The sequence below is a fragment of the Zingiber officinale genome, unplaced genomic scaffold (assembly GCF_018446385.1).
Source record: "Zingiber officinale cultivar Zhangliang unplaced genomic scaffold, Zo_v1.1 ctg222, whole genome shotgun sequence".
Lineage (NCBI taxonomy): Eukaryota > Viridiplantae > Streptophyta > Magnoliopsida > Zingiberales > Zingiberaceae > Zingiber > Zingiber officinale.
Genome location: NW_024589898.1, coordinates 21881 through 35847, shown reverse-complemented (window position 1 = coordinate 35847; position 13967 = coordinate 21881). Strand labels below are relative to the sequence as shown.

The 13967-nt window shown below is 35.8% G+C and overlaps 2 protein-coding genes across 8 annotated transcripts; both read left to right on the top strand.

Annotated features, from left to right (window-relative positions):
* Nucleotides 1-226: 226 nt before the first annotated feature.
* On the top strand, nucleotides 227-3339 carry LOC122036867 (ubiquitin-conjugating enzyme E2-17 kDa-like). 2 transcript variants are annotated; one of them, XM_042596299.1, is made up of 5 exons: nucleotides 227-335; nucleotides 618-705; nucleotides 1790-1917; nucleotides 2685-2789; nucleotides 3011-3339. In XM_042596299.1, the coding sequence occupies exons 2-5, from the start codon at nucleotides 636-638 to the stop codon at nucleotides 3152-3154; spliced, it is 447 nt and encodes a 148-aa protein (XP_042452233.1). In that variant the 5' UTR covers nucleotides 227-335; nucleotides 618-635; the 3' UTR covers nucleotides 3155-3339. The 2 variants fall into 2 exon arrangements, with proteins under 2 accessions (XP_042452233.1, XP_042452232.1); XM_042596298.1 differs by having other exon boundaries at nucleotides 294-335; nucleotides 562-705.
* Nucleotides 3340-6125: 2786 nt separating this feature from the next.
* On the top strand, nucleotides 6126-13631 carry LOC122036866 (phosphatidylinositol/phosphatidylcholine transfer protein SFH13-like). 6 transcript variants are annotated; one of them, XM_042596293.1, is made up of 16 exons: nucleotides 6126-6273; nucleotides 6546-6745; nucleotides 6828-6922; nucleotides 6995-7301; nucleotides 7470-7569; nucleotides 8054-8320; nucleotides 8575-8652; nucleotides 8719-8820; nucleotides 8906-8955; nucleotides 9055-9154; nucleotides 9268-9366; nucleotides 9466-9567; nucleotides 10132-10294; nucleotides 10791-11158; nucleotides 11271-11345; nucleotides 13218-13631. In XM_042596293.1, the coding sequence occupies exons 3-16, from the start codon at nucleotides 6901-6903 to the stop codon at nucleotides 13233-13235; spliced, it is 1851 nt and encodes a 616-aa protein (XP_042452227.1). In that variant the 5' UTR covers nucleotides 6126-6273; nucleotides 6546-6745; nucleotides 6828-6900; the 3' UTR covers nucleotides 13236-13631. The 6 variants fall into 6 exon arrangements, with proteins under 6 accessions (XP_042452227.1, XP_042452231.1, XP_042452229.1 ...); XM_042596297.1 differs by having other exon boundaries at nucleotides 6126-6355; nucleotides 9469-9510; XM_042596295.1 differs by having other exon boundaries at nucleotides 6126-6355; nucleotides 9469-9567.
* The last annotated feature ends 336 nt before the right edge of the window (nucleotides 13632-13967 follow it).

The following is a 13967-nucleotide window of genomic DNA, read 5'->3' as shown; positions in this document are numbered from 1 at the left end:
TCTTAAAAGTAGGATATTGTTCAATGCAAAATTATATTTAAAAGTAATTTCAAATATACTCGTAGAAAAGAAAAGTAGAGAATAGACTAAAACTAATTAGTACATTAGACATTTAAAATTGGAAATTAGCGAACGAGTAATGAAAAATAAAATTTTAAAAATAAGTTAGTGTTTAATTATGAAATTCTTAATAAATTCCTACTGCATCGTAACTTGATCCGCGGCCGCAGGTGCGAATCACGTGTCGCAAATGGGCCTTCCTCTATAAATGCAGCGGCTTCCCCTCGCCTTTCGGTAACCGAAAACAACCATATCATCGAAGAAACCCTAGCGAGGTAAGCTGGATCCCTTTCCCTTTTGTTCGTTCATTGCGCGATGGCTGTTCCGCTTTGCTGTTTGTTTGTGTGCAATCATTTATTCCCTTTTCCACATCGTCTTGGATCTCTGCGTTTTGATGATCAACCGAGTTTGTTGGTTTTGACTGCGAGTGATCGATCCATTTCCGGTCGATGTATTTTTTGTTCGTTGCTTGAGATTTCAGTTTGATTTCGTATTTTGCAGATGGGTATCCATAATCTAATAAGTTGTGAATGTTTTCATGGTTGATCGCCGTTCAGAATATTGTTTGCTTGTTCATGGCTTCCAAGAGGATACTGAAGGAGTTGAAGGACTTAGAGAAGGATCCGCCCGTGTCCTGCAGTGCAGGTAAATTCTACTTTTTTAAACTCTATACAGTTTATGATTTTATGATTAGTTTACATTATGTTCTTATTGCTTGGCTGCATTTTTTTATTTGCTCTTGATTTTTCGTATTAGAGAAATTTCATAAATTGATGTATTTGTTTGAACATTACACAAATAAGGATTTTCTGTCTCAGAAGTTAAGGATATTGAGAATTATATTATTCACAATTCGTATCATATGATACATTACGGTTCACATGTAGAACTCTGGTTACATTCACACAAGTGTTAATCGTTTGGATTTGAGTACCCTTCCTTTTGATGGATAACGTCAAGATACATGTCCGTTAGGTTTTTGGCAGTGTTTTACATTGGTTTTTAGGACCTAACACCAGTCTCTACGTTTTTCATTCAGACATGGGCCTTTTTCATTCACAATCAGTTTTTGGTAAACATTGGATTAGTGTCTATGCAATTTAAATATGTGGACTTGATATGTTGTGGCATTCGTATCCATTCTAGTGATATAAGATAATGGATTTTATTTGTTTCATTAGTATTGTGCTCATGTTCTGTATTTAGCATTATATTCATTTCAGCAGAATAACCTATTAGCTTATGTACATGTTATCCTTCTAACCTTTCACTGGTCACGTTAAATAAAAATGTTTCCATTGCATTTGCTCCCTTTCGTACAATTAGGTCACTATCCTGATTGTTTATGAGGTCCAGATGGACCACTACATGTTATATACCTATTAGTTTATGTACATGTTACCCTTCTAACCTTTCACTGGTCACGTTAAAAATGCTTCCATTGCATTTGCTTCCTTTTGTACAATTAGGTCAATCCTGATTGTTTATGAGATCTAGATGGACCACTACCTGTTATATACATCACCTTGATTTTGTTCTGGAATAGTTGTTTGTTTTGTTTGACTTCATAAGTTGTTTATTGTATCTATGTTAAAGCCAAACGGATAACGGTAACTAGCGTTAAAATTGTCCACACTACATACTGAAATAAAATTCATGCACATGCACAAGTGTATCAATTCATGCATGTTCATTTCATCCCTTTGTTGTTGCTCATTGACATTTATAGGACCTGCTGGCGATGACATGTTCCACTGGCAAGCAACGATTATGGGACCTGTTGATAGCCCCTTCGCAGGTGGTGTGTTTTTAGTGAATATTCACTTTCCACCTGACTACCCATTCAAGCCACCTAAGGTAACAAACAACTGCCTTTAGAGAATTTCCTAATTTGGCATGATCAAAGCTCGTGTTCAGTTCAATTTCTTATGAATCTAATTTCTTGTTATATACAATCTTTCGTGAATACAAGTTTTCTTAGTACCTCACATACAAGATCAATATAATAACCCATAATAGATTCAATTGTCAGTATTAGATGTTTGCTGCTTTGGTGTTTGGTAGGTTATAATTGTACAAAAGTACACCTTGTTGTGCTTTGCAGGATATGTACATTTATGTGTCATGGTTTTTATAATCAAGGAATGGGTTCTTATCGATCTGCACTATTCGCCAATTTATGGTTGCTGCCATGTTGAATCTTATTTCTATAAATTGCAGTTTTAATTAATTGTTCTACTCTTTCAAGTTAAAAGCTGTTGGTTCTTGCCTTGTCATTTTGTAGTCGTGCTAACAAGCGTATTCTAAACTTTTTTTGTTATATATTTGTCCCATTACCATCTCGTTTTTCTGATGCTTCTATTAGATGCCTATGTTTCTGCTGCTTGATCTGTCTTTAACGTTGATCTCTTGTACCTGCCCGATATATGAATATATTGGTGGGCTCTTGCTCGCTATTTTTTTTTCTTCTTTGAAAAAAAAACTAGTCTCATTATCAGATCGAGAGCTACAACAATCATAGATACATCTGCGGTGTGTTTATCCTTTTGAAAAAACTTATTCCATCCTAACTAGGCATATGGTTCTTTTTTGAATGATATCTCAAAAGCAAATTGATCTTGTAGGTCTCTTTTCGCACCAAAGTTTATCATCCAAATATTAACAGCAATGGTAGCATCTGCCTTGACATCCTCAAGGATCAGTGGAGCCCTGCTTTGACATTATCTAAGGTAACATCATATGTTATTTTGCAGTTTTTTTATTTCATCCTTTAATCCTGGAGCCAAATTTTGGAATAAATTTGTGCATCTTTAACTGTCTCTTTGGAGACATCCAGTAAAATTGGAACAATACAATTAGTGTTCAGTTAGTACATCTGAGGGTGGATTAGGTAGAATGTACTCACACAGAGATCTTACAAGTCAATTGGTCATCCAAATTCAAAATGCAGGTGTTACTGTCGATATGCTCACTTCTAACAGACCCCAACCCCGATGATCCTCTTGTTCCTGAGATTGCCCACATTTACAAGACTGATAGAGCCAAGTATGAATTGACCGCAAGATCATGGACCCAGAAATATGCCATGGGTTAGTGGCAGTGATGCTTTTCCATCTTAGTAAATAATAATCTCAATAACCTTGTCTCCTGGCTAAAGACTCATATTCCCACTCTCCAAGGATCCTTGATGTCACTTGTTATTTCCATATGTACTTGTGTTGGTAAGTTCGGTTAATTGCATATAATAACTTTGCATCTTAAAACAAATTTATGCCTTAATTTTTTTTTTTAAAAAAATCTAATCTTATCCTTCAATCCTTATCTCTCTTGTGAAAGATACAAGAAGGGTTACAACACAAGTAGGCTTCTCCATAACTACTCATGACTTGTCTATTTGCTTAAGAGGACTATTACGTAACTGTGGTGCGTGTTGCGCACTTCATCCCAGCATATTCAAGAGCTGCGGGCTGTGACCTTTTGATTGTGTTCCCTTTTCGATTTATTTATTAACGATCCAAAAAAGTTCATTGTGAATGAACAAGGTGGAGTAGAAGAAAAGGTGAAGGGAGAATGGAAAGATGGTTGAGTGTCTTAACTTGTGAGCTCGTCTTGTAAGTCAGCATGTTGATGGACCTCGAATTACCATTGTAGATGGACAAATACTAGGCATTGATTGCTACAGTAGTGTAACAATACCCGAAAACCTGTCATACCTTATCATTTGTGCAACAATGATGTTTGGTCGCAATCAAGTTTAAAGAAACCCTTGTTGTCCTGCTCGCTCCTAAATCAAAGCTGCGACACAATGTTGGATGTCGCTAGCACGAGCCCCCAATTCAATAGTATCGTGTGTCACCGTATGCTATGCCGAAAGGGCACATACCACCGTCACAACTTGAGACATCAGACTCAATGCCGTGTTAATTAATTGTACTTTAGTCTTGTTATTATTATTGTTGTTGCTTAGTGATGGATGTCTCAAAGCAGTAAGTTTGTCCACGGTTACAACCCCATCAGAATGTCTTCATTGGATATCCAAAGACAGCATGCAAGAGTTCCAAACTTTTTCTTAACTGTAAACAAGATTTCACAGATCGATCCATGATAGTCACCTCACGAAACAATTGGCAGAGAAATCTCATCATATAATCTGTATTTTAGAAGGAAAAAAAAAGAAACTGAAATTCTGCATTCAAACAACATCCTTGTATTCTCAACCATTCTGCAAGTCCACATATGCCTAAATTATACTGAAGAGGACGATAGATTCCTACATTCTCAACCTTTCTTACAATAATTCTTCTTTGTTTGTTTCTACGTCGACAGACCAAAACCGGTGGAACACAGTAGAATGGTCCTTTCCCTAATTTATTGTTGTCTTCCTCTGTATTATCAAGTGAACGACCTAGCAGAAGAGTGGCCGTCTGCTCTTGCAGCTTATTTACTTTATTTTCTTTTATTTTAGTGTCAATATTTATATAAATCTTTTTGTCCTGTAAAGTGTACATAAAATGGAAAATATCTATATTTGAGAAACATATTTTTTGATGCAAGCAAAATGTTAGATGTTACTGAGCTTGCCTTAGTGGTTGGTTGGTCCCTTTGAACAAGGTGAGCTGGTGAGATTTCATATCATGTAGATAACGTTTAGAACTTGATTTTTTTTTCCCAATTCAATCGAGTATGTTTGATTGCTCGATCAGAAAAAAAATTCACTCAATCACCAGAGATGTCGCCATAATGAGGAGACATTTCAGACGAGCACCAAGGCAATCAAACCCATCAAAAAAGCAAGTTATGGGTGTCTCAATCAACAAAAAATGAATTTCAAAACCATGCCACTGGATATCAAAATTATCTTTAAAAAACAAGCATCGGTCATCTTCAGAATTAAATGGTTTGAAAACAACAAACAAACAATTTAATGAATGATGGTGTTGGATCACAATCTATTACTATCTCGTCGTGCACTCTCCCCCCATGACATGATTCTAGATCAATCAGCATCTCATATTTTAAAGGGAGTTTATTGGAGCAAATTAAATAAATAAAAGAGATAGCTACGGCTGCTGCCGACAATATTTAGGATTTTTCTAAAATGTCACCTTGAAATTTATTAGCCTTTTGAAAGCGCCCTTTTAAATTTATAAAATACTTTTAATGTTTTATTGTTTTGCCAAAAAGTCCTCTTCCCATTAAAAAATGAATAATTTAGGTGATATTTTAGAAAGATAAAATATCTATGTTAATGTCAGGTAGAGATATTTTTTATAATAAAATAAAAAATAATGATAAGTTGAGTTAACCTTATTGATTATCGGTTAGATTTTGTGGAAATTTTCTATCAGCCCGCATAGATAAATCGAGAAATGTGCATAGTAATCAGTTCAGAAGTACATCATCTTTTGGTTGCATATCTTATTTGGAAGAAAAATTTCTACAAATATATTATAATTAGGGATCGAATCGTGGATACTTGGGTGATAATCTAAATGTTCTACCGTAGTAGCATTCCCTTTGGTTGCGTGCCCATTTGTCCCTAGGGTTATGGTACCATGGTAGGACATTTAGATTGTCACCCAGGTACTCGCGGTTCAATCTCCAGCTATGATGTATTTATAGAAATTTTCTCTCCAAATGAGATGCACAAGCAAAAGATGCTAGACTCTTAAGCTGTCTGTCGTGCACGTTTTCCGTTTTACCCTAATAGTCGGTGGGAAAATTTCGTGGAGCCGGATCGATTACCCCTTGGGTCCATCGTTTTTTTATATAATAAAATAAAAAAGCTTATATTCAAGTGCACTAATCTTTTTATTATACTAAATGATAAAATATCATTTAATTGGGATATTAAATAAATAATATAACAAATTAAATGTGGGCCAGTTAAAAATTTATGTTTTATCTTCAACTCGAGCAATAAAAAGAAAAAGAAAAAAAAAAACCAGTGAGTGATATATATAATTAGTATAATTAATGAGGGGTAAAATGATTTTTTTGGCCATACAGTATCATATTCGTGCAAATATATTCGCATAGAAATGCTCTATGCGTTTATCAAATATGGCGATACGATCTCACGGCAAATGTGAAAAGCAACAATGGAGACGATGCTATAATTAAACTCCTGCGACGATCTCTCTTCTGTCATGTTATTCTTGCGATCCTTCGATTCGCTCTGCTTCGTGTTCCCGATCCGGCGATCCCAAAGTGGTGCGTGCCGGTCTTCCTCTTGTTGTTGCGGCAAACCGAATTCTTCCGATCAAAAGTTTGGTTCCTGGTCGTCGGATAAGAAGTGAGGGATAGAAGGGTTCTTTTCTTCATTTGGTATCGGGTTTTGGGGCGGTTTTTGTGTTTTGGTTTTTGAGCATTGCCTTTTTGGTCCAGTTGAGGATCTTCGACTGGGGTTATGGTGATCTACGGCTGGTTAAGGTTAAAGAATGGTGTTTAATTTGTTGGTTTTGGTAACTGATGGATGAATGCAGGTGCTGGGGATCTTGTTGGATACGAAGGCCGGTTTCCCTGCGACTGGATCTTGAGATGTTGGAGCAGTCGACGAGGTGACTTTTGCTTCGGCTGCGCGATCCATCTCTAGATTCGATGCGCATCTACTTTGTCGAGATGATGTGCTAAAGATGACTTCTTCTATTCTGTTTTTTGATGATTTTTATATGATGGTTGCAGAGTAATGTACCTTTCTTCACCTAATTTATTCCATTTTTAAAAATTTATTTCTTAATATAACACCATTTTTGGACCTTCGATAGATTGATTCTGAGTAGAAGCATAAAGTGCAGTTCAATACTTCTGAAGCTCGTACACTGAGAAGGTTGTTCATTGATGGCTCGCGAGAAAATTTTAGGTGGGTAGTTCAAGGAATTTTGGTGTGACCACATGGATGGACTTCTCAAAAGTGTACTTATCTTCCTTGCAGAATGTCCTGAGGGTTCCACTTGTTTTGATCAGAGCAAAGAAAGAATACCTGATGTAGGAAACTCTGAAAACGAGCTTGGGAGAAGAAAAATAGGATCTTTAAAGAAAAAAGCATCGCATGCCTCCACTAAACATACTCATCCCCTCAAGAAGCGGAGTAAGAGGAAAGTTGAATTCAGGGTTCCTTCATTTTCTATTGAGGATGTGAGAGATGCTGAAGAGGAGCGAGCTGTCCAAGCATTCCGGCAAGAACTCATTGCCAAACATTTATTACCTGATAAGTTTGATGACTACCATACATTGCTCAGGTTGGACCATCTGTTCCTAATTGTTTGATCACTTAGGTTGGCATGAGTAGCCTTGCTGTGGCTTGTTGTTTATGTGGGGGCTTTATATATTATATTATGAATTTGTGAACACATTAATCCAGAAGGAACTTTATCTAAGTTCTTCTTCTTATTATTATTCTTTTGTAGATTCCTTAAATCCAGGAAATTTGATTTGACAAAAGCAAAACAGATGTGGGTAGAGATGCTTCGATGGAGAAAACAATTTGGAACAGACTCGATTCTGGAGGTAAGACATTCTTCACTTACATGCACCACCCCTAACAATTGTGACTATCAAAAGAGAGTATGTTTGCATAACCTTCTTCATTTTTTGAAAATGTCCAGGTATTTGTTTATGTCTTCTATAATATTTTTCTCATTTTCAAGGAATATAGCAAAACCAAATTAGCCCATATGGATATACCACGCAATAGTCTGTATTCAAGGGAATGGACTTTGATTCAAGGGAATGGCTTGTTATTAGCAATAATAGCCGGTTGCAATGTATTGCATGCAACGGATATCAGAAATGTTAATACCAACTTTATTATGTAAACCTATTCACGATTTTTATATGAAAAAAAGGAATTGACTGGGCCAGTGAAAAAACTGTGCCTGAGATTTTTGTATTGTTGTCAACTTTAGAAGAATTCTTTTGATTGTACTGAAGTCTGTTCTTTTTAAACAATGTTTGCATGTTGATCAAACTTAATTTTTTTAATCAATTGAAGGACTTTGATTTTGAAGAGCTGGAGGATGTCTTGCAGTATTATCCTCAGGGGTATCATGGGGTTGATAAGGAGGGAAGACCTGTCTATATTGAGAGGCTTGGATGTGTTGAGCCTGACAAGCTTATGCACATAACTACAGTGGAGCGCTACTTGAAATATCATGTTCAAGAGTTTGAGAGAACCCTGAATGAGAAATTTCCTGCTTGTTCTATTTCTGCCAAAAGACATATCAGTTCAACAACGACAATATTAGATGTACAGGGAGTAGTATGTTTCTATCATTTCTTCCTATGAGCTTTCTTTGTATGCTCTGTTGAAAAATTTGTTTAAATATTTTTCTTCATCCTCTTGTATTTAACAACTAACAATGCTTTTGGACAAAATGGAAGACCATTATACAATTTTATGCTATATTAAACACCATTAATGGCCTCTCAGCTTCATTTTATCTAAATTGGAATGGGTAATTTATTTGACTTCTGAGTGTAATTTTGAACTACCCAATGCATTGTGGATTACAGGGACTGAAGAATTTCAGCAAAACAGCAAGGGATTTGTTGTTTAAGATGAACAAGATAGACACCGAGTACTACCCTGAGGTAGGTTTAATTTCTCTCTTCATCTTCTTTATGGAAGAAGGTTCTAACATGTTTAAGTTTGTACAGACGCTTCATCAAATGTTTGTGATAAATGCCGGGCATGGTTTTAAACTTCTGTGGGGCACTGTAAAAGGATTCCTTGATTCCAAAACAACTTCAAAGATACATGTAGGCTAAATTCTTCCAGTGAATTTGTTCATTGTGCCATATTTCTTCTGTTCTGCATGACATCTATGGTAATCTTCTCATATAGGTTCTTAGCACAAGGTACCAGAGTAAGCTTCTTGAAGCAGTTGATTCGAGGTTGGTAGGTTTTGAGTTTCTGGCTTTAGGTAACTATTGTATACCTATGATCATTAGTTGACTTACAAGGCTCAGGTAGAAGTGTTTGTTTTCTTACAGCCAATTGCCTGATTTTCTTGGTGGCACATGTACTTGCCACAATCAGGGAGGATGTCTCAGGTCTAATAAAGGACCCTGGAATGACCCAATTATAATGAAGGTAGGTACCGTATCTCCATCTTGTGATCTGCTACATCATGTAGCTTCTATTTACTGACAAATAGACTAATATGCTGATCAACTGAGAGATCTATGGCCCATTTTCCTTTGTAGATTGTAAATTGCATTGGAACATCATGTACTTGGGAAATCAGGCACAGAGATGACAATGAACAAACTAATGCCTCGTATCCCAGGCGACATCCATCAAAGGCAACATACTGAATTTGTGACTTCTGTCAAAAAAACAAAAAAAATTGTGTCCACTTTTCATTGTCACTAAACTTACTCCATGTCCTTTCCTTTGAACAGCAGAAAAGTAAAAGAGTTAAGTCAGTTGTTGAATCAAGATCTGAGGTAGACTTTCTTGATTCTCCAGTCACATCAACTTCTGAATATACTCATTTAGCTCTGGTGCGTGAAGACTTAAGTTTGATACATCTGATTAATAAATGCTTACTAGAAGTAATACAATTTGCAACATGTGTTTTTATTTGGGTTGTATGCATTTTGGGAAATCCTCCAGCAGACCATGATTATTTGAATAATATTCTAACAATCAATGCTCATACTAAGAAATACTGTAACTATCTCTTAGTTGAGGTAATAAAACAGTTTATTACATAGAAAAGAGAATAATTATCCTCATACATATAGTACCACAATAATAGCAATAAAGATAAATTCATCAGTTATATTCTCAACACTCCCTTCGAGTTAAATTGTTTATCAATGCCTTAATATGCAAAATAGAAAAAAAATCTGTGTCCTATAAAATCGAGGATCATGCCGAAATTGGAGATGTCACACTGGTGATCCCATTGAGTCTTGTTTTTTCATTATTTCCATATTAACTTAGACACATACTTCGGGAAAATATATATATATACATAATATAGTTGTAGCTTAAGGTTTCTGCACAAGTATAGTAACTACTAAAAAGTCTTAGTGCAACTCCTTGTTTCATTGTCTTGACAGGTCAGAGCAGCAGATTCTACAAATGCATATGGCTGTTCTAACCATGTTGTGCCTGATGCTATACTTGTAGGAGCTGGTGGTAAAATACCAGTATCAAGTGTGAACTGGTCTGATGAAGTAAAGGACCATAGTCCTTTTCCTGCTAGAACATCACCTTCATTAGGTATTATAGATTGATCTAAATGCCTTCTTCTTATTAAACAAATAATTTGGTTCTTGGATTCTTTTTTTCCCCATAAAGTGAGAAAGATCATATAGCACTTAAATTTGTCATATAAATCTGCACCAGACCGAAATGAACATTATACTAATTTTTTCCTAAACCAAATCTTTGATACAAATGTGCCAAATTCTAACGACATAACAGTATCCATAAGCAACACTTGTACAACCATTCATCTTCTTTATCTTCTATCTTACTTCTTGGAGATCACAAAATTAAATAGTCCTTGAAGCAATAACAAGAAAATTACCAGTTTCATCAGAACATTAATGTGTGATTCATTCTTTCAGTATGCATAGATGTGCTCCTTCTCATACTTCCTCTTTGATATTCCTTGTATGAATTGTATGAATTTGCAAGTCAAGCAACTTTACAAGTCTTGCATAGCCTCTTCTAAATATTGGGTGAAGTTTTTACCTTTATTTTGATGTTTCAGGCAGCTTGTCCTTTGAAGGTTACAATACCACTGAGAATGAGTCAAGAGGAAGACTGCAATCTTATGGTAGAGGATTGATCACTTTGTTGGTAAAAGTATTGTCCTTCCTTCTTACCCTCCGGTCTAGACCACACCATAGACTTCACACATCAGATAGACTGAGCTTGATAACTGATAAACATTCAAACTTGGGATCTGCCAAGGAAGATGATGTCGCTCCATGTATCAAACGTCTTGATAAGCTGGAGTCATTGTTTAATGAACTTAGCAGAAAACCTGCAGAAATTCCACAGGAGAAAGAGCATGCAATCCTGGATTCAATGAACAGGATAAAAAATATTGAGTTGGATCTTCACAAGACAAACAAGGTAATACAATGTGTGGATATATTAGTCATGTTCATTTGATGAAGTTGGTGTGGATATTTCTCTTTTTTCCACATCTTAGTTGCATTATTTTGATCTGAAGTTCTTCATTCAGGTATTGCAAACAACTGTGATGAAGCAACTGGAGATTGAAGCGTCTTTAGAAGCTCTAAATGACACAATTTTTATGGTATGTGGAGAAAACTTTTCATATTCCCTCATCCATTGCCACATTCATTTATATGCTGATGAGTGAGAAAGCACTAATCTTTTCAGTTGCTTGCTGCTCTTATTTCTTAATTTTTGAAACAAGATTTTCTTTTGAATTTATCTGCTGGTTTAATTTAGTAGCTTCAGCTGGAAAAGGAAACAGACAAAATAGCTAATCAGTTAACCAATGTAGTTTATTTCATTCCTTGTTCGAATTCTGATATACTCACTATGCATCTAAATAAATGTTTGATCCATATAATTTATAATGTATAGTGGTCTTCTAAGCAGGCTATGAATTGCTTAAGAGAGAGTAAGCAAGAACTTTTGTGATACGTTAGGCAAAATTAAATCACTACCGGCAAGAATAGGTTCTTCTAACCATTATAGACTCATATTTTGTTTGGTTTACCAATTACAATACGCAAGGAATATAATAACCAATCCTAGGGAATGGAATTATATAAAACATAAAATAGTGAATAAGTATTGACTAACTAGTCTCATGTTTTATTCATAAGGAATATTATAAAAATAAAATATTATAAAAAAGTAAGGAATAACTTTTATAATTATAAGATTTTCATACATAAAGTATTTTGTTCAACTCATCTACCCTGTTCAATAAGTCCAACCAATCCGTTGGCTCGCCCTCCCCAATATGATCAAAACACCCAACTTGATTGCTCTCCTGACTTATTGATACATTTCAATTCGCCCATTTGACTAATTCTTTTGGTCCACTCAATTGACCCATAAAGCTTGGTCGGTCTAGCCGACCAGTCATCACTTCATATAACTAGCAAATTCAGTTTGCTAGGTCAGATGAATTCGCTTAATTTGACTAGCTCAACTAACTATTCCACTAGGATTGCCAACTTGCTTGGCACAACTAACTCATTCTATACGACCCAGTTGGCCATGCCAGCCTGATTGGATTGATTGGCCTTGTCTAGTTCATCCAGCCAAATTTGTTTGCCATGCCCGATTCTTCTTCGGTCCTACTAGTTCAGTCAACACACCTTCTCATTGGTCCACTTCTCCCCTTCATAATATATAGTTTTGAATGGTTGAACAAAGTAAGAACATGCATTATTTAAAAAATGAATATAAAAGACATTTTTACTGGAGTAAGGAATAGCTATTACTTACAAATTAGAAACCACAATTCTACAAAAATTAGTATTCCAAGTTCATCTTTACAGCCGCACGTAGAAACACTTATCCTACACATAAATACTTATACTATGAACCAAACAAACCATCAACCTTCGTGGAATTTGATGCCACAATACTGTGATTTTGATTGCTTACTGTGCTAAGTGCTCTTATTCTGAAATCTAGTGCTCAAATACACTAGTTCTATATAGGCTCCTCAAGTGAGAAGAGACTCGCCGCTCTTAATTTGTCAAACTCTTATCAAGGATTTCGAATAGAGTTCTTCAACGTGTTGATCTTCCAGTTCATGTGGCAAAAGACGATTCGTTCACCCCAGCGCCCCCGCCAATCCGTCCTTAGGCCAACACGGAGGAGGTAAATCACGAGTGACTACTAGTCATTAGTGCAAATGGCCAAGACATGAGGGAGGTTATACTCGGTCACACTGAGTTTCGACCCCAAGACCTCATATGGTAACACCCTATATTTTAATCATCCCATCGCCCCGAGAGGACCTGATCTTCCAGTTCGTGTACTTGGAAGAAGTTGTGTACGTAGCCGATCAGACATTGAAACATAGAGTTCCTTTCTACGAATTGAATTATTTTATACTATTTCGACTAATTTAAGGCCTAGTATTATTTATTCAAACGTGGCACTGCTTTACTTGTGTTCTGTTTTTCTTTTTGTGCAGAGGAGAAAATTTTGTTGATGCCTCAAGATAAAACAGAGATTATCATATTTCCTTCCCCAGTCCCTGATTTTTTTTTTAAATGTTTTGGCTCGAGAATGAAAGTAGAAGAAAGGAGTTGAACGGGTTAATTAGGATGGCCACGCTGCATCTAGCAGACTGTTTGGAAAATGGAAAAAAAAAATACAAGAGTAAAGAAAGGGCCAAGTAGATAGATAAAAACATGAATTTTTAGGCTTTTGTGCTTCCTTTTATCTTAGTTTCCCATTTGTTCTAGTGTTGGTGTTTTTTTCCCCCCTTTCCTGGATGCAATATATGTAAATAATTTTGTAATATGATACTGCTATTTGATGCTTAAATTCTGGCATCTAGTAGACTTCATGCTTCGGCATCCTCAAAGCAAGTGTGGTGATTTTTGTGAAGTTGTACGGTGCAATTCGCTTTTTCTTAATAAAAATTTGATTACAAAGAATCAAATAATAAGATCTCCACGACACACTCTTTTACCAGGTAAGTGCTCTGCCATGAGATATCTAATCTCAACTCACTCTACTTTGCTATCCATCATGTTCATCAAGGCAACTGTGTGAACAAAGCATGTTTGCTTTGGGATATATGAACAAGAACTGTTTTATAAAAATGATTAGATGCATCTATTTAGCAAAAGAGATGGAATAAATATGAGTCATGCCTCTCCTATCATAATATTCCGATAACAAGATGGAATGCTCTATCCATGCATTACAACCTTTC